Source organism: Talpa europaea, assembly GCF_964194135.1.
Source record: "Talpa europaea genome assembly, chromosome: 2".
Taxonomy (NCBI): Eukaryota; Metazoa; Chordata; class Mammalia; order Eulipotyphla; family Talpidae; genus Talpa; species Talpa europaea.
This window is the reverse complement of record NC_140068.1, coordinates 93,900,488-93,920,735: the sequence shown is the minus strand read 5'-3', so window position 1 is coordinate 93,920,735 and position 20,248 is coordinate 93,900,488. Positions and strand designations below refer to the sequence as shown.

The window sequence follows — 20,248 nt, the reverse complement described above, 5'->3', positions numbered from 1 at the left end:
GATTTTCTGTTGCCTACAGACAAAACATTCCTAACTGAACCTGACTCCTCTGTGCCCCAATAAGCTTTTCATCCTTATTCTCCTACCCTAATTTCCCAATGGTAGACCATTTCCAGGGATGGCTGGGAAAGGAGAGATGGTCAGTTACTAATATGGAATGGATGCCATGGAAGACTGACGGCCTTCCCACACCTCTCTATGGCCGCTGCTCCCCAGGTATTACTTCAGTTCTGGGTTTGCCTCCCAGAGCCAGAGGTATGCCTGCACAAGGAAGGCTCTGGAGACAGAACACCTAATTCTTGGTCATACCTGTGATGGTTGGTACTCAGGACCCCACGGTGAACCCCATGGAGACCCCAACCACCAACCTCAGGAAGCCCTCAAGGCTTTGAATTCTGAGGAAACTGGATTTGGATCCCCCTCTCTAAAACATGCTAACTGTGTAATCTTGTGCAGACCCTTGAGCTTCTCTGAGTCTTGACTTCTAATTAGCAAAAAGGGAAAATACTATCTACTTCATAGGATTGTTGTAAAATTCAAGAGACAGTAATTATGGTAGGCTGAAAACTAAGCTGTTCCCCAATATCCCCACCCTCTGGTGTACAAGCCTGCATAATCCCCTCTCCCTTCTTTTTTTTTAAACTAAGATTTTAGTGTCTTAGATTTTAGTGTCTTTTTTTAATTTTCATTTTTGCATAGAAGAACACCTCTGGTGTAGGCCAGAGGTACGGAGGGGGGAGGGTGTATGAGAGGATTCACCAGAGATAGAGTGGGAAGCAGAACAGGCAGACTGACTGAAATACACTGCTGAGGGGAGCAATGGGCGAGACAGGAGAGGTCTGCTGTGCCATGTGGGTAGCTCCCTGGCTTGGGATCAAATTTAGGCTGCAGTGGTGATAGTGGTGAGACTTAACCCCTCGGCCACCAGGGAGGCCCCATAATCCCCTCTCCTTGACTGTGGGTGGAACCTGGGAATATGATGGGATATTCACTCTTGGGATCACATTAACTTTCTGTAAGACTTTGTCTTAGAAGACTGTGGGAGAGTCTCCTGACAGATATGAAGAAGTAACTGCCATGTTGTGAGAAGCCCACGTAGTTAGAACCTGAGGGCAGCCTCTGGGAGCTGAAAGCACCTCCCTCCAAGAACCAGCTAGAAAACTGGACTATAATCTTACAGCCGGAAGGAACTGAATTCTGCCACCAATTTAAATGAGCCGGGCTTGGGCCCCAGGTCTCAGATGATCTCACATGTCTTGCACACACTTCAGTTTCAGCCTGGGGAAACCTTGAGCAAAGAAGCTAAATTGTGTACCCCCAAATCCTGCACTGAGCTTGGGCTTCTCACAGAAATGGTGAAATAATAAACGGCTGCTGTTTTAAGCCACTAGGTTTAACTTGTTACACAGCATTCAAAAACTAATATAATAATCTTAGTTTGAACCAAATGACTATTTGAGTAGGGTAAACACAGTTGCGTATGGACAATTGAAGGTGGTTCAGTCTAATATAGATGTCAAGTACCTAGCACATAGTAAGCAGTGAATAAAAATCTCACTGTTATTATCCCCCTGGCTCCAATAAGTGAGTGCCTTGGCACATTTAAAGGCCAAATGGACCTCTTTTTCCTAGCTCTGGCTTTGACAGCTGCCACTCTGTTCCAGGCCCCTCCTTCCCCAAAGTCACCCTCCCCTGCCTGTCAGAAGAAAGCATTCAGAGCTCATTCACACCTCTTCTGGGAGGCCAGGGCACTGCTCCTGAGCTTGGCTGGATCCCAAGGCAGCATGAACACAACCTGAACAGACAGCAGAAAGCAATATCTCTGGGGCAGAGGCAACAGCTGCCCACCAGCTCCAGGCCAGCTGGTGGGGAGAGGGGGGCTGCCTGAGAGATTCCTGCAGGGTTTAGCAACCACCTGCCTCTGGACTCTCTCCCCTCACCTTCCATCTTGGTCTCAGGAACCCCACCATATGGAACCGTGCATTGTTTCTTCCTGCAGGACCCTTCAGAAGTGCAAATATTTCCTGTTATATAAAAAATGCAAATCACTCTTTTCAACCAAGACACACAGGTATAAAAACCTGAAGATAAACAGGACCCTTGGAGAATGGAATACTGGACAGGGAGTTTCCATTGGGTCTGCAAGGAGCCAACAAAGTCCGGAAAGGTCTGGAACAGACCATCAGAAGGGGCAGTTCTGGGTTCACATTGTCTACTGGTATCTGGTTCCACAAACTATGTGCCCTTACTCCCAAAGCAACCCCTACAAATCTCTTAATATACACAATTTTATATATCAATTGTATCTCAGTAAAGCTGGGGGAGGGAGATGGTAAGAATCTCTAGATGCCTCCAGGACCTACAAAACCCTGGGCACAAGTAAAGATAGATCTTTATTTACTATCAGATATCAAATAACAGGATATCATGGATCAGTCCATTTAGTCCCTCTAACTACAGTAAGGATTTGCTATGCTTCTTTACAGATGGGGAAACTGAGCCACAGCTTAAACAGAGACTGTTGGGGTTTGAACCTAAGTAGACAGATGCCGAAGCTCATGTTCTTAGCCACTGTGCAAAAAGATCAGAAGCTTTATGATCTTTGGTCCTGAGTCTTGCCTAAGTTAGTAAAAATAATTATTCAGGGGTAGACTACAGATGAGACCAAGAGATAGCCCACCTAAAAAGGGGCACAAACATGTCCACCTCACAATGTCAGTTGCCTCCAGCAGAGGCTTGGCTGACCACTGCCATGGTCCTGGGCTGAGGCTCAGATGTACCCCATAGTGGGCAGCTTTGCTCAGCTAGGAGTGCCCTCTGATAGGCACAGGGTACTGTGTCCTCCTCTAGGCAACAACAGAGCCTCTTGGGCTGCAGGGCTGCAGGGACTGGCAGGGACCTTCCTAAGGAACAGAGAGGCAAGGGAACTGAACACAGGAATGTTAGTTTCCCTGAAACTTAGGCCCCTGGACTTCTCACCTCACCACCCCTGTTTGACCTACGGTTCCCTGCCCACCAGCAAGTGTTGCTTAGATGCTCAAGACACAGGAACATCCCACACCTCCTCTCCTGGGGCCTGGTCGGTGTTGACCATGGGGTGTAGGGGAGGATCATTAACGGGTGACCATGAATGAAGACTATGCTGAAGAATATCCCATGTGTTGGATTCCCTCTTCCCCCGCTCCTTCCCTCCAGTCCTTTTCTTTCTCTCCCTATTCTAGAACTTGGATAGTGGGACATGGTGGAGACAAAGAGGTAGATTTCGAGTTTCTTTTAAAACATATTTTTTATTTCTTTATTTTTAATTGAGGTCATATTGGGATACACCCATCAGGTATTGCCACCCTGAATTTACCATTTCAAGCCTACCCCGATTGTTTTCTTGCCTCTCCTGGCTCTAGGCTAACACCTCCCTGCTCGCCCCTTCCAAAACCCACATCTCTAGGGCCTCCCTGCAAAGTTGCCCACAGCCTCTGCAGCACCCTTTGATCCCCGACTACAGGCAAGGGTCCCACATGGCGCGACAGACCTCTCCTGCGACGCCCACTGCTCCCCTCAGCAGTGTATTTTGTCAGTCTGCCTGTTCTGTTCCCCGCTCTGGCTCTGGTGAATTCTCTCACCCTCTCATGCTTCTGACTGTACCCAGTGCTTGAATAAATAAATAAATAAACAAACAAATAAACAAATAAATAAATAAAACAAAAACAAAGAAAAAAAAACCCCACATCTCTGCCATCTAGTTTTCTGCAGAGCAGGAGCCGGGCCCAGGTCTGCCCCTCCTCAGGCTGATGGATCACGCCCCTGAAAGGGAACAAAAAACCCGGGGCAACCCAGACACACCCCCTGGGTGTGAGGGGGAGAAGTCTGTGTCCTTTGAATACCCCACTTTGGGAGAGCCAGCAGGAGGGGCTACTGACTTACAGCGACCACACCAGCCCCTCCTTGAGCAAAGTATAGGGCTGGGTGTTTCAGGATCTTCTTCCTGCGAATACCTGCGATGTGCCAGCCTCTCTCGGGAGCTACCTCAGTGAAGGTTTTTTGCCAAATCTGTGTTCATTTTCGTACTTGACAAGCGGGGGTAACCAAGGCTAAAAGTTTGCCCCAAGTGGTAGCACAGAGATCCATTTCAAAGAGTCTCTAAGCCACAATGTCATGTGCTCTCTGCTGCCTCTCTTCCCCACTGGAGTAGAGGATTCGTGAGTGGGAGTCAGGGTGGGGGTCTCTGCCTTCAAATGCAAGAGAGGAGGGATGAAGTCTGCACAATTTACATGACTTAGGGGGTTGAATCCTCAGTATGTGAGTGACCCCGTGGCCCAGGTTGAGCACCCAGGGACACAGACACAGCACCTGGCTGGGTGTCTCATGGAGAAGAAGCAGGGCTGGTCGTGGGGAACATATGGCCAGGCTTTTCAGGATGGAGGGCTGTGAACTGGCAGAGAAGAAGGACTAAAATCTAGATGGGGAATGGGCCATTCTGAGGCTCCGAGGTGAGAAGGATGGGGAGACAGCTCTGGCAGAGGCATGACTGAAGGCTGAGAGGGATGTTGCTCCTCTGCCTGCAGAAGAGGGCAGGCTGTGGCAGCTGCTGATGGCTGGGGAGGTGAGACTGGAGCTAATGGGCCATCAGGAATCTCCCAGCAGAGTAATGGCAAGATGCAAATGGTTCTGGGAGATGGTTCTGACAGCATTGTGTGGGGGGGAGCATGGGAGAGATGTGGGAGTTCTCACAGGAGGGCCTGGCTCAGCTGTGTCGGACCTCATCAGTCCTTACTCCCACGCATCCCAAGTCCCCCTGAACCCCTCCCTCTCTCAAGCCCCAGGCTAGATATCTGGCTCTACGACATCTCCAATGAATGTAGGGTGGGGCGAGGGGCATGAGTGTGGAGGAAGGGTCTGACCAAAGAGTGACCTGGAAGATGGGGTGGGAGATTTGGAACTAGGGGACAGGTAGGACCCAAGGAATGCTGGTGGTCACTGGGGGAGGGGGAATGGCATCTCTAGGGGAGCCCCAAGGTGGGCTATGCTTAAGGTGAATAGTCCCAGCAAGGCAGTGGCCCTAGGCCAGCTGCAGGGTGATGTTCTAGGGAAAAATCCCTCCTCTCCACCTGTACCTCTCATACCTGGGGCAGCCTTCCCCTCTGACAGGAGAAGGTGGGAAGATGCAGCTCTTAGATAGAGAAGTTACCCCCGAAGCCAGTGTAACATGACTGAGGGTTCAGGGATGGTCGCCCTCAAATTCAAATTCCTCCCCTTCCCCTGCTGGATTCTGAAAGTCCACAGTGTTTTAGTCCTTGGGCTTAAGATTTTGGACCCATGTTATTGGTTTGTTTTTTTAAATGGTGCCGCTTTAAGTTGTTTTCAGTTGCCCACACCTCAGTATGAATGAAAGGATCTGAGCCTTTTTCCAGTCTTTTTTTGTGGTTGTAGGTGAAGAAAGGCTTTAGAATCCTGGGGTCTAGAGCAGTTGGGGTGGGGTGAGGGCTGGGGAGAGGATGAGGGTGTGGGCCAAAGGACGAAGAAGAGGGGAGCAAAGGAAGGCAGGGAAGACAGAAGCTGGGCAAGCCTAGGAGGGATGGAGCAAATCACTCCTCTACTTGGGGAGGGGTTAGTCGGAACCCGGCGAAGACCCCGGAGCAATCATTCACTACCTCCCTCTCCGCGCGGGGAGCCTCGGCCCCAGCCCCTGGCTCTTCATACCCCCTCACAGCAACAGCCCCGAGGGCGAACTTTCGGGATGCGACCCCAAGCCCGGCTTCCCATTCAGCGGCAGCCACCCGCCGCCGGGCAGGGGCTCTTGCAGGACTGGGGTGGGGGGTGTCCAGGAGGCGAGACACTCCAGAGCGTGACGCGCGCAGGCTGGGGTCCCGGCCGCAGGGGCCGCGGGCTCCGGGGCCAGGGGCGGGGCAGGGACCGGGCCGGCGGGTGGCTCACCTGCAGGACACGGTGATCTCCACTTTGGTGGCCGGGATGCTGCCCGCCAAGGAGTCGAACTCGCTCAGCGACGCCATGTCCTCAGGCTGCTCCATCACCCACCGCGCCCCCCACCCCAAATTAGTCAATCCCTGGGCGATTCACGCCTCCACAGGAGCAACTGAAACCCTGGGCTCTCCCCCAACTCCAGAGACGGGGCTGGGCGGCCAGGGAGGAGAGAGGAGAGCGAAGAGGGGGCGTGGGAAGTGAGAGGGAAGGGAGGTGGAGGGAGCGGGGGCCGCGGGTAGAGGAGGGGGCGCGGGTGACGCGAAGAGGAGGTTGGGGACCCAACGGAGAGGGGGCCAGGTTCCCAGGGAGCTGGGGCGCAGGGCAAAGGCGGAGGGGCGCGGGGAGTGGGCACCGGGAGGGACGCGCGGAGTCTTAAAGAGGGGCGCAGAGAGAGGGGCGTGGGGACGGGGGAAGAGGAGGCGCGAGTGCGGGAGAGGGGCGTCGGGGGCCGGGGGTGCTGCTGGGGCGCGGGCGGCGGGGGTGGCCGGGCGCGGGCAGCGCTGAGCCGGGAGCCCGGAGCGCAGGGGCTGCGCCGTCTCTCGCTGGATCTCGGCGCGGGCGGCGGCGGGGCTGGAGACGCGGCTGCGAGCGCCACCTCCTCGGCTCAGGCTCTGGCTCCGGGGCGCCCCGGCTGCGGGAAAATCAAATCTACCCGAAGCCGCCGCCTCCCGCCTCGCGCCACCCGGGGCGGGCTGTGCGCTGGTTGCGAGCGCCGGAGGGGGCGCCCGCAGGGGCCGGGGCGGGGCCGCGGGCGGGGTCTGCGCTCGGGTGGGAGTGTGCGGTGTGCCCGGCTGTGTGTGCGTGTGTGCGCGCGTGCCGGGCGTGGGGACGCGGCTCCGGCGGCTGGGAGCTTGGGGGCTGGGGAGGGGGTGACGGCCGGAGATGGTCCGGGCAGTGTGCGTCTCCATCTGCGCCCTCCCCGCCCCCCATTCCCAGCCTCCCAAGGGGGTTCCAAATGAGAGGAGAGGGCAGGTTGTGTGAACCTAGGGGCGTCTGCTTGGGAAGGGTCTCTGCGGGCCAGAGCGGAGAGGGGGTGTGCAAAAGACATCACCCCACCCCTGGAGGCTTGGAGCAGGATCTCTGCTGAGGGTCTGCGCCCTCTGGGGAAAAGGGGCGGGCCTCAGTCCAGAAACGTGTTCCACCTCTCCAGGTGGCGGGCGCGTGCGGGGGCGACTCCGCTGCCCCAGGGGCCGCCTCAGTTTCCCAGGGAGGGCCGTCAGCCTTGGAAGAGTCGGCGCACGGCTGCTTCGCCATCCCGCCTCTGGCTCCCGCCGAGTCAGCCACCTAAAACACGTGCCAGCGCCCTCCCCACCCCCGGCCCGTCGTGACCACCAGGCTGAGCCAGTCCCCGTGTCTAGAAGCTTCTGCCGCCAGGGAGAGGGCGCGCTGAGCTCCCCAGGGCGTCTCTGCCACCAGCACCAAGTAGGCGCCTGCTGTGTGCGGGGCTCTAGGCTCTGTCCTGCATGCAAGGGGAGAACTGAGGCTCCTCTCCCGCGGTCCCACTCCCAGCAAGGCCTGTCTTGGGTTCCACCTTGTCCCGGTCTCCCCTTACGGGCTTGGGGTTACAGCTCTGTGGCTTCTCCCCAGGACTGCGCGCCTAGACACGTCTCCAGAAAACTCCCCGTGCCCTCTCCTCAGCCCCAGACTAAGCTTTGTTGAGGGGGAGCCTCCTCTTTTGCGACCCCCGCCCGCTGCTTCGCTGGAAGGAGAGGTGGGGGAGGTTAAAAGCCCAAGGCTGGGCCGGGAAAAGCCACGCCTCTCTGTCTTGCCTTTGGCCGCCGGGCTTTAACGCGTGCGTAGAGATTCTGATTGAAGTCAGTTCCCAGAACATCACATATAACCGGAGTCAAGATAAATATAAGAACGCATTCCTGGGCCTGAGACGTGTTTTCCGTTTATCCTTGGCTGGAGCCCAGATACCTGGGGCCGAGGCAAAGGGCAGAGGCACTAGGTTTCCTATGGCGGTGGGACACCGATGAGATGGGAGGCCCCACTCACGGCGTTGGGCTTGAGGTCCTCTCTTCACCGAGAGTAACTGGGAGCTCTTTTCTTGCGGGCTACAAAACTCAACTTAAAATCTCTATGCTTACCCCATCCTCTCTCCCTCTCCCCCCTTTGTTCATCATGCTCCAGATGTTCTTGTGAAATGTTATCCATTCTTTCCACCCTTCAGTGTTCTGAGTACCTGCTGTCTGGCTGGCGCTAGGGCTGCTTAGGAAACTGTTGATACCAATGATAACCATCATTCTGTTTTCAAAGAACTTCCCCAGGGTCAAATACTATGCTTTTTTTTTTTTTTAATATTATTCACATACCATGAAATACACTATTTTAAAGTGGTTTTTAGTATTATTCACAAGGACCACGTATGACTTTAAATTCTCAAAGTAATTATGGGTATTATTATCCATATTTAATAAATAAGCATGCTAGTGACCAGAGAGGATAAGTAACTTGCCCATAAGCACTCAGCTGGGAACTGGCAGAGTAAGAATTTGAACCCAGGTCACTGAGTCCAAAAACAAACTGAATAAGAGGCATTTCTGCTCTTAGGATGGGGCCAGATGATGGAGGGTTTTAATAAGCATGCATGAAATTAGGCCTTGTTGGGGAGGGCAAGAGTAGAGAACTATTGCAGGTAGTTGAGTGGATTGAAATTTTACAATGTAACCTGGTAAGGTGACAGCACCTGGAGTAGTAGTCCCTGGGTCTCTTTCTAGAAAGATCCTGGGGCTTCCCTGGTGGCGCAAGGGGTTAAGCACAGTACTATTAAGCAAACCGCAGCCTCTGGAGGTGACCCACATGGTGCAACAGACCTCTCCTGCCTTGCCAGCTGCTCCCCTCAGCAGTGTATTTCAGTAGATCTGCCTATTCTGCTCCCCACTCTGTCTCTGGTGAATCCTCTCACCCCCTGCACCTCTGGCTTGTACCCCAGCTCTTGTATGCATAAATAAATATTTTAAAAAAAACACACATAGAAAGGTCCTGAATTTGTCAGTTTGTCTTCATTCCCTCTTACTCATTGCATTTCCACTGCCAGCAAAGAAAGAAAAAGAGAGAGAGAGAGAGAGAGAGAAGGAAGGAAGGAAGGAAGGAAGGAAGGAAGGAAGGAAGGAAGGAAGGAAGGAAGGAAGGAAGGAAGGAAGGAAGGAAGGAAGGAAGGAAGGAAGGAAGGAAGGAAGGAAGGAAAGAAGGAAGGAAAGAAAGAAAGAAAGAAAGAAAGAAAGAAAGAAAGAAAGAAAGAAAGAAAGAAAGAAAGAAAGAAAGAAAGAAAGAAAGAAAGAAAGAAAGAAAGAAAGAAAGAAAGAAAGAAAGAAAGAAAGAAATTGTATTTGTATTGGGTTCCTTCTCTGTGCCAGGTGCTCCCCTAGACTTGGAGAATAAAAGAAAATAAAGGGACATAGTATCTGTCTGCAAAGAGTTCCCAGGTTTGTGGGGGCCATGGACATGTAGAGAGATCAGCCACAGTGCAGCACAGGGAATGCTGCTGGGACAGGTATAAGGGCCCTGGGAGTAGAGAAGAAAGGCCAATGGTTCTGCTGGGGAGTGGGAGAAGGGTGGTCCAGGGAAACTGCAAAAAGGAGATGGTACTGAGGTGGACATTGACGAGGTCTGTCTAGTTTCAGAACACTGAGAAAAATTGTAATGTGAAGTTTACATGGGAGGTTAAGGGAACACTGTGTGGGGATTGTGAAGGTGACGGAGGGAAGGCAGCCACTTAGGGTGGTTTCTCAAGCCAGTGATCACAGTGGGCTTATTCAGTGAAGGCTCATGTGGATGTAGGGCTGGTTCCTGCTGAGGAGCTCTGGGAGACTGTGCCGAGGGCTCCTCAAACTTGGCCTGCCAGAGGGGTGAGGGAGCAGAGGTGTGGATATGCCATCTTGGCCTGTCCATTGGCTCAGCAGCTGGGGGCTGCTTCTGGAGAGTGTTAACTCCCTCACCCTTCTGGTCCAACTAGCACAAAGAGGCAAGTTAGGTTCCAGAAGCCAGAAAAGGCTTGAGGCAAATAAATGCAAGTGCTGGCCATTGGGTGTGGCACCTAAGTGTGCTAAGGTGGTAAAGGTGATGGTGAGGGCATGGACAGGAAGTGGCTACAGAGGATGACCATCTGCCTGGAGGAGAAGGCAGAGCAGGCACTCTGACCAGGGGCCGGCATGATAAAGGACCAGAGAGCTGCATTTGGGGACCCTAGTGTGGCTGGAGCACAGGGTGAAGGTGGTAGAGGTAGAAAATGAGGCTAGGAGGTGAGAGTGCGGCATGATGGCAGGTCACAGGCCTAGGCCTCTTCCAGGCACAGAGGCTTTTTAGAAGGGGTCACTGAAGGAGGGAATGACTGGAGACACCCCTCAGTGGCATGACCAACCAGTGAGCCCCAGAACACAAAACGTGCTGATCAGGCCCAGGGCAGAAGGCTCACAGTCGTTGCTCAGATGAATTGCTGATAGTTCAAAAGCAGTCCTTGGACAGTGCCACCGGATGGGTCATTTCTCCTTTGAAGGATATAATAGTGCCGAGTAACTAAGGGCACCTGTGATGTTCAGACAACAGGCAGCGGGCCAGCAGGGCTGCAAACACGCTTTCTGGGCCTGGCAGCCAGATGAGAAGCGACCGTAACCCTGGCCCACCCGCCACATAACCAACACTTGTCCCTCTGATTAAGAACTGTGAGCACGGAATGGGCCGTGCCCAGATCTGGAATAATCAGCATCAGCGTTTTGCCTTTGCCATCCAAGACTGCAAACACGCTCTCATCTGACCTAATCCTTGGTGTTAATGACGGCAGAGCAATTTGGAGAGGCAACTTGCCGCATCGATAAGGAGAGGAAAAGCACCAGGGGGCTTGGAGGCAGAAGCATTACAGATGAGGCAGCTGCTGCCTGTCCCAGCACCCCCAGCCCCATCCCCAGGCATTGCAAGTAAATGCAGCCCTCAAGCCCTGCCTTGACTGAGGCTGGAAAATGACACAAAAGAGAATAAAGAGTGTGCGTGGGACAGGGAAGTGGGGCTGCCCACACTGCACCTTAGAACAAACTAGAGAAAGGTATTCTTGGGCCTCCCTGGTGGCGCAGGCGATTGAGCGCTGCACTGTGAGGCTGTCCGCAGCCTCTACAGTGCAGGTTCGATCCTGGCCTGCCAGCAAGTATCCCACCTGGCGCAGCAGACCTCTCCTGTCACGCCCGCTGCTCCCCTCAGCAGTGTATTTCATCAGTCTGCCTGTTCTGTTCCCTGCTCTGGCTCTGGTGAATCCTCTCACCCTCCTGTGCATCTGGCCTATACCCTGGTTCGTGTATAAAAATAAATAAAACTTTAAAAAAGAAAAAGGTATTCTTTACTCTGGGTAAATGAAGCCCTGAGCCAGCCAGGGCACATGGCTTGTGGAGCAGAATGTGGACTGGATTTGAACCTCCACTTACTTCTTTGGCTGGGTGCCCCGTGTAGTGAACACCCCCACCACTGTACATGGCAGCCCTGGGGAGAAAAGGAAAGACAGAGGGCATGAGAGCAACCTGAAACCACCACAGCAGTGGGGAAGATGCAGTATCTGATTCCATCCATTAATAGAAAAGCTAGCAGGGGCTTGGTTAGAGGTGATCTAAGTTAAAGCCCATCTTCACTAAAAATCTGAGAGAGAGAGGAGTGAGGGGGAGAGAAAGACTATCTCAAGGTCACCTGACTCTCCCCATCATGAAGCTCTACCAATAAGTGAGGTCAGGTACGGAGAGCGGTGCCTGAGGTGTGGGGAGAAGGCCTGTTCTGCCGACATAGAGGAACAGGCAAAAGTAAGTCATGGGGTCCTCCACACCTCCAGCCCCTCACCCCTATTCCTCCCTTCCAGATGCCTCACCACCCCAACTAGAACCAGAACTCTATGCTGCTAGGTTTGTTCATGTTCCACTTGGCCCAGCAGCTTTTCCTGCCCCTGGATCCACCCACCCCTTCCTGCCCTGGCGTCTGTATCAGCCCTTTGGGCACTGGCTTCCTCTCTCTTCTCTTGCCCTTCCCTTCTTCCAGACTCCCCTATTTTCCACATGAGGAAGGCCTACCTGCCCTTATAGTCTAACAACTGAAGCCTTGACACCTGCCAGGGGTCCAATTAAAGCCAAGTCAGTTTGTCTCACTTCTTTGCTTGAGACCCTGCCTGGCTCACCCAGTGATAATAGGTCTGACTGAACCAGAGGCCCTGCCCCCCACTCCTCCCTGTGACCTAACTGCCTGTCAACTTTTTCTAACTCACCTCAGTCCAGCCACACTGGCCTCCTTACTGGCCTTGCAGGCTTCTGTCTCAACGCCTTTGTACCTGCTCTTCCTCAGCTTGGAACACTTTTCCCAGGTCCCTTAGGTCTCAGGTTCCTGCACCCCCACAACCCCACAACATACACTTTGTGGAGACATCCCTGGCCATACTGCATAACATAGCATGTCCTCACTCTCCTTTCTCCTCAAAGCTTTATTCTTACCTGTTTTCCCCTCTAAAACACAATCTTTATACAGGCAACGATTTTCTTATTCATTCTTGCATTCCCAGCCCCTAGGAGTGTGTGGCACATAGTAGGTACTCAGTGTGTCAAATGACTGAATGAAGGGTGTATGTACCCTACCCGCTCCGCCATTACTCCTTCATGAGGACCCTGCGCTTCCACTTACCAGTCCTAAATGGGCCCAAATCTTCCCTGCCACACGCACCTCATCTAGCCTTCTGTCCAGCAAACATCTGTTGAGATTCTATTATGAATTCCGTTGTTGAGCTGTTGTGTGACAATTATCAGATGGAGGACATTTGAACCCCCTGGCCAGTCCCACCCACCAAAAGGGAAGGAACTCGTCTAGATTTATTTATTCTAAATTTATTTTGTCTACTGAGAAGTTCCTGTGAAGTACAGCAGTGAGAATTTAATGTCCATCACACATTTAATCCTCACAATTACTCCTCTGTACCATGGGCTGTACTGTGGACAGAGAGAAGGAACACCCAATCTCCTCAGAAGCCCTGTCCAGTGGAATTGGAGTACCCATCTTGAGTTTATATTCTAGGAACCTGTAGATTCCATTTTACAGATTAGGAAACTAAGGTCTGAGGAGGTTCGGTACATCAACTTGCCCGGTTCACACAGCACGAGTGGCAGAGGTAGGATGCAGACCCTGAGTGGGTCCAAAGGCCCTGTCTTTGCCCTGTGCCATGCTGCCTCTTTTCAGTCCTCACTCAGTGCCTTCCCAGGGACCTCAGTGTCTGCCAACCTGTCCTGGGCCCCTGCCTCTCACAGGTTCACAGGGCCCAGCCCAGAACCACGAGATCGTACTCTAGGCCTTGACCCTATGGTTCTTCAATGTGTCCAGTGTAGACACCGTGGCCTGACCCTCCCTCCCCCATCCCCACTTTTTTTTTTAAAGATTTATTTATTTATGCATACAGAAACTGGGGTACAGGCCAGAAGTATGGGGGGTGGGTAACAGGATTCACCAGAGACAGAGCGGGGAGCCGAACAGGCAGACGTACTGAAATACGCTGCTGAGGGGAGCAGCAGGCGAGTCAGGAGAGGTCTGCTGCACCATGTGCATAGCTCCCTGCCCAGGGATGGAACTCATGCTGCAGTGGCTGGTGACAGCTTCGTAGGTTGTCTTAACCTCTTGCGCCACTGGGGAGACCCCCAGCCCCCACATTTGACCCAGTATTTAACTCACTATTATTGGCTGTGGTATTAGGAACCTAGTGCAGCAAAGGACTTTTAAAGAGAATCTAACCCACCTAGATTGGACAGATCTGAAAACCATGTCCTGGGGAGGAAAAGAAATTCACCTTTTTGCTTTGCCATCAGGCAGAGATCAAAACTAATAGGAGCCGTGATGAGAATAGGAGTCTCCTGGATCCTTTCTTCTTTCACTTCAGCTCCTTCAAGAAGGATTGGGTCACCTTGATTTTCTGTTGCTTAATAAATGCCAAGATCTTCATCCTTCTCACCCAAAACTAGCTTTGTGTGATCGCCATTTCTTCTCTGCCAAGGCCAGCTCTGCAGGTGTTCCTGAAGGCAGGATCTGTTTTCTCACTTGTTCCTCCACGGCGTGGCCTTTCTCAGGCCTCAGCCTCCCTCATTTTTTTCTGGATCTAATTTAATTGGAATACATTACCCCCCAGCCAGCCAGTCTGCTCTTGGGCCTCCTGAATTCATTCTCTCCACTTGATAGAAACCCATTTCCTCTTGTTCGAGCGTCTTGGGAAATGGAGAATGAGTCCTCACGTTTCTTCGGAAGCTTAAAAGCAAACTATGCCCCTGTCTGAAGTCCCTACCTCCCACCAACACACTTGATGCCTTCCTGACCCACAAATTCAGGCCTGGCTGAGGGGCAAGGAGCTGGATTTTCACCTGGGAGCCTTGGTCAGTTTTATTCCTGGAACCCCTTCCCATTTCTCCCCTGCCCAGTTGCCGTGAGGGTCTGTGTAGGCCCCAAGATTCTGCCCATCCCTACCTCAGACTGATGGGGTGGGGTTCACTGTAGCCCTCAGATTGTCCCCCTCCCAAAACTGCTCATTAGAATTGCCCCTGGCTATACCTGTGCTGGGGCAGCTTGAAAAGCTAAGGGCGAAACTTTTTCTCGGAGCTCTAAATTCATTTTCATGCCAAGCTGCCTGCACTTGCCTGCCTGAAGAAAATGGAAACATGCACACAGAGTCTGGCTCTGTGTGAGGCCCTGCTTGTTCCTGGAGCTTGCCTGCTTGTGTCTCCAGCTGCCTGCCATGATTTCCCTGGGTTTCATTAACTCTGGGTCAGGCGCTGGAAGAGGAGCTCATCAGACACACTTCACATTTTGCTCCCTCCACCTCATGCTAAGAAAAGTTGCCCTGATTACGGGGAAGCATGTGTTCCCCTGTTCTCTGATAGTTCTATCAGGACAGGGTGAGGCTCAGGTGTCAGGCTGGGGGAGATGCCTCTGACAGTCTCTCAGAAGCTGCTTGCTGGCCTGCCTGGGGGCAGAAGGCTGAAAGTACTGGGTTCTTTCCATTCATGTTATGACCTTGAGCCCCTCATTGCATCTCAGTCTCCCTCATTTAAAAAAATAGGGATCCATTTTGGGTACCCATATCACCATCCCCCTCTAAGTTGAGATTCCAATCAAGTAAGAACGTGCTGTGAGCTACCTGGGAGAAAAACACATCATAAAAGCATTAAAGTTTATACCACAGGGTGTTAGGAACTGAGTCAAGTACCTTATTCCACAGATGGAAAAACTGACACTTAGGGAAGGAAATTGCCAAGGTCACAGTGACCAGCCCTGACAGCCAGTTTCACAAGCTGAAGGGCGAGGGAGCAAAGGAACACACAGGGGTAAGGAAACCATCCCTGCGTGAGTTTTGGGTATGATGGAGGGAGAAAGTAGACTCCAATTCTGAAGCCCTGCCCAAGCAAAGGTCCAGACAACTGACATGGGGGCCTCATCCACGAAATGGACTCATCTGTGAAATTGACATTACAATGCCTTGTTCGCAGGTCTGCAGAGGACTAAATGGAATAACATGTGGAAAGCACCTGGTGCTCAGTAAGTTCCCCAAACACCAGTTCCCTCCCTTCTGTTTTATCTTCAACAGCATCACAAATGCTTTCAAAATGGGAGGCACAAAGGGAACATTTTCTTTTAGTGCTGAATGTTACAAAAAAAGACAGTGAACCTTGGATTCCCTTTCCTTTGGGAGCTTTTCTTATACAGTGAATGTGAAATGGCCATTTTCCCTGTCAGTGTAATAAGGAAATAGAAATACTGCTTCTCTCTCCTCCTCTGCCACTTCTGCTTCCTCACAGGTATGAGACCAGCAGCTTTTAATGGAGCTGTGGCCAGACCCTCAGAGAGAGGAGAGTGATTTCTATGAGATTAGCTGAGTGGTGAGGCTAATACAGTTATGAGCCAATAAACACACTGATTAAGGTCATTTTTGCGCCCCTCCCTCTGACCTGCTATGCCTTGGCAGGCCTGGTTCAGGTTCTGCTTAGGAGTCTGGAGACAGCTAAGGCTGGGCCCTCCCATCCAACTGGGTCTGGGGGGTTCTCTGGGGTGAGCAATTGGACAGACCAACCTGCAATTAGATTCAGCTTCCATTCCTTGCTCTGCCACCAGATCATTCTCTTTTTCTTATTTCTCCTCTGTATGTCAAAGGTGGAGATAAAAGGACTGCACTTGGAACCAAGGTTCCAACTTGAATCCTGCCTTTCACCTGCCATATCACCTCAGGCTGATAGATACCCATTCATTCACCCTGCACAAGATTTTGTGCTTCTTGCCTTCAGCCCTCAGTTTGCTCAAATACAAACGGGCATAATGATGCCAAAATCAGAAGCTGACTTTGGGCATTCACAGAAAAATACACACAAGAAGCTTCCACAGAACATGGAACAAGAACAGTAATAACATTTTGTTTCCTTCTAAGCTTCCTTCAGGTTGACTTTTCCTGATTCTATGAAAATATCTGGCAGCCATAAAAGGGGTTTCCAAAGCTGCTTGTTGAAAGACTTCAACTGCAAGGTGGCATCATAAGTAGCTAAGAGGGAACCGGTTCTTTACAATGAAGCAGACTACAGATCAGGGCCTGTCATAGGGCTGGTCTGACCTTACCCTGCATAGCGCATTTCCTCTATCCAGCCCACTAAATAAGAAAGGGGGCTGGCCAGTATGTCCTGACAGTCTTCTTAGGCCCCTTTGATGCTAGGCTGACATCTCAATTTTGGCCCCTCCAGTCTGAGCAGTTGCTGTTTTTTCATACCCAAGGGGAACAGTTCTGACTTAGTAAAATCATGAAAGGAATTGGTAGACATCTGCCTTTCAAAGAAGGAAGAAGCTGAAGGCTTTCAAAGAAGCTGCAAGACTAAGTTGTATTCACAGTGGCCTCTAGTGGCAAATCTCCCAAATAGCATGCTGAAGGAATCTCAGAATGACCCAGACTCAGAAATACAGGGCTAAAAGGGGGTTAGCCCTAATCTTTGCTTGATGAGTAAGGAAACTGAGCACCAGAGGGAAAATGATTTGCCCTAGCGCTCACATTTACCTCTCTGTTCACAAACCTTGTCTAAAACTGGTCTTCTGTGGATTCAAATGCAATGAGGGACTGTGAAACACACAGGAGGACACTATTTCTAAAACAGACCAAGCCAACCTTAAGAGAAGACCCTAACATGTCTTTTTTTTTTTTTTTTTTTTTTTAGAGGCATGCTTTATTTATTTGTTTGCTGGTTTTGTTTGTTTGTTTTGTTTATACATGCACTGGGTACAGTCAGAAGTGCGGGAGGGTGAGAGAATTCACCAGAGCCAGAGCGGGGAGCAGAGCAGGCAGAAGGACCGAAGTACACTGCTGAGGGGAGCAGCGGGCGGCAGGAGAGGTCTGCGCGCCATGTGGGACCCTCCTCCAGTGGCCGGGGAGCAGCCGGGGATCGAACCGGCGCCGCAGAGGCCGCGCGGTTTCGCAACCCAGCGCTCAACCGCTGCGCCACCGGGGAGGCCCACATGTCTTTTTTTTTTTAAGTGATGTTTTAAAAAAAGATTTATTTATGAACACAAGAGCTGGGTGTAGGCCAGAGGTCGGGGGGGTGAGAGGATTCGCCAGAGACAGAGTGGGAGCAGAACAGGCAGATCCACTGAAATACACTACTGAGGGGAGCAGCAGGTGAGACCTCCTGGTCGGGGATCAAACTTGTGCTGCAGTGACTGGTGATTGCTTCATAGGTTGCATCTTAACCCCTTGCACCACTAGGGAAGCCCTAACATGCTTTCTTACCCTGCAGTTTGCTTCTCAATTATTTGTAAAAGAAAGTTGCTGGGAGCCTCCCTGGTGGCGCAGGGGTTAAAGACAGTGCTATCATACCACCAGCCACTGCAGCACTGAGTTCAATCCCTCGCCTGCCAGGGAGCAACCCACATGGTGTTGCAGGCCTTTCCTGCCTCACACGCTGCTCCCCTCAGCAGTGTATTTCAGTGGATCTGCATGTTCTGCTCCCCACTCTCTCTGTTGAATCCTCTTACCCCCCAGACCTCTGGCTTACACCCCAGTTCTTGTATGCATAAATAAATAAATCTTTAAAAAAAAAGTTGCTGGGAGATCTCCTATCCTAGTATTTACCTAGAGTAGTAACCTGCTGTCACAGGGCTCAAAGCCATGCGGGGCCTTGTGGGCAGCAAATTTGACCACTTAAATGTGTTTTCGATGTTTCCTCTTCGACGTGTTGTAAGAATGTGGGGTCAGAAGGCCACAGTGACAACTGATTGGCTTGAGGATCTGCGGGTAGGAATCATTTTCCTTGCTGGGAGGAAGCTATTTTGACATATTCTGGAGACACAATCCAAAAATAAATCAAGCTGAGGACTTCCAGAGGGCTCAGTGGAAAAACTTTGCTGCCATACCAGCTGAAGCTGGGGTTTGGAGACTTGGAATAAAGCTATTTCTGCACATGTATTTTGATCATTTCCCGACAGAAAACAATTTATTTCATTCATTCAACAATAACCTTAAAGAACTGCATAAGGTGCTGAGGAGACACGCAGAAGGAAATAAGATCTTTTGCTCGGAGGTTAGCCTGGTGGGAGAAGCTGTGCGTGGGACGAAGAGGCAGGAGTTGCGTGTGTTGGCTTCAAATGTTCTAGCCCACATAATCCTTACAACAGCCCTATGAAGTTCGGACCATTCATCCCCTCTGCCAACTAAAGCACAGAGGAATTAAGAAACATCATACTGCTGCCAAGTGGTGAAGCTGGGATCTTGGTTCGAATACCTTTTCCTTCAATGTCGTGATTGTGGGGGACACCTCCCCTGCATTTCTGTAATTTTTTTTAAAAAAGATTTATTTATGCATACAAGAGCTGGGGTACAGGCCAGAGGTGGTGGGGGAGGTGGGGCGGTGAGAGGATTCACCAGACACAGAGTGGGGGAGAACAGGCAGACTGACTGAAATACACTGCTGAGGGGAGGAGCAGGCGAGACAGGAGAGGTCTGCTGTGCCATGTGGGTAGCTCCCTGGCCGCCGGGGATCAAACTCGTGCCATAGAGGCTGTGGATTCCTTCATAGTGCTGTGCTTAACCCCTTGTACCACCAGGGAGGCCCCATTTCTGTAATTTCTAATCATACCTTCTTACCCATTCTAGGGCCCACCACAGCAATCTCAGTGCCACACTGATGTCGAGTACTAAAGTAGGAGTGGAAAGCAGGACACTGTTTCTTAAAGCTCAGTCTTAGCAGCCGAAGGCAGGAGTTGTAGAAGTTTATCCTGTGCTTTCAATTTCTTCACTCTTCCAAAGTCACCACCGGCCTAGGAAGCAGAAGACCAAGTTGTGGTCCCGTACGCCCCACGCTCTTAGGAAAATCCTCCCTCTCCAATTTAATGTTGAAGAAACATGGCCTGTAGGATCTCACTACTGCAACTTTGGTGTCTGGACCAGCTGGTTAAAAACACAGACTTTCTTGCTGGATGTTGAATCCACCTCTGCTTTCTAGCAGGCTCCCCCATTGATTCTTGTGTAGTAAAGTGTGAGAAGCCCTGGGGTAGGGCCCTTTATTGTCTGGGTGCCAAACTTCCTGCCCAGTCCAGGCAAGAACACTGTTTTTTGGGGGGGCCTCCCTAGTGGTGCAGGAGTTAAAGACAGCTATTGCCAGTCACTACAGCACCAGTTTGATCCCCGGCCAGCCAGGGAGCTAACCACACGCCGGTAGCAGACCTCTCCTGTCTCGCCCACTGCTCCCCTTAGCAGTGTATTTCAGTGGATCTTCCTCTTCTGCTCCCCACTGTCTCTGGTGAATCCTCTCATCTCCCCCGCACCACCGACCTACACCCCAGGTCTTGTATGCATAAATCAATCTTAAAAAAAAAAATCTTAAAAAAAAAAATACATTGTTTGCTACCAACTTCAAGTCTTCTTCCAAAAGTCTAGAACCTCCTACCCTTCTCACCCAAGCTGACCTCTTGTTCCTTCATTAGCTCCAGCAATCCCACAACCTATCTTCATTAATCTCTATTTAGGTTATAAACTCATCCCTGTCTTTTCCTCCTAAGCTACCCTCACTTTGGATCTAAGATGTGACTGAAATTGGCTCTCATTTCACACCCCACTTTTATGAGATGTGTCCTAATTGTACTTCTCCTGAGAGGGTGTAAACCCTTATATGACAAAAGGATTAATAATCAGGATTCTTTTTAAACAAGTGACCTTTCCATGGAAACAGGAGTTTCTCATCTTTGGCTAACTCGCGTATTTACTAGAATTGTGGAGCAATTCAAGTTTTACTCTTCGAGGTCTCAT

The 20,248-nt window shown here is 51.3% G+C and overlaps 1 protein-coding gene across 3 annotated transcripts in view; it reads right to left on the bottom strand.

Moving 5' to 3' along the window:
• The window catches only part of CPNE5 (copine 5), a gene marked incomplete at both ends in the record, with an annotated part of 95,262 nt that extends 89,236 nt beyond the window's left edge, over nt 1-6,026 (bottom strand). For all 3 annotated transcript variants that reach the window (XM_084257573.1, XM_084257574.1, XM_084257575.1), the window contains one exon: nt 5,932-6,026. In XM_084257573.1, coding sequence (XP_084113699.1) covers nt 5,932-6,026 — 95 coding nt within the window. The remainder of the gene's footprint in view (nt 1-5,931) is intronic.
• Between the last annotated feature and the right edge of the window lie 14,222 nt (nt 6,027-20,248).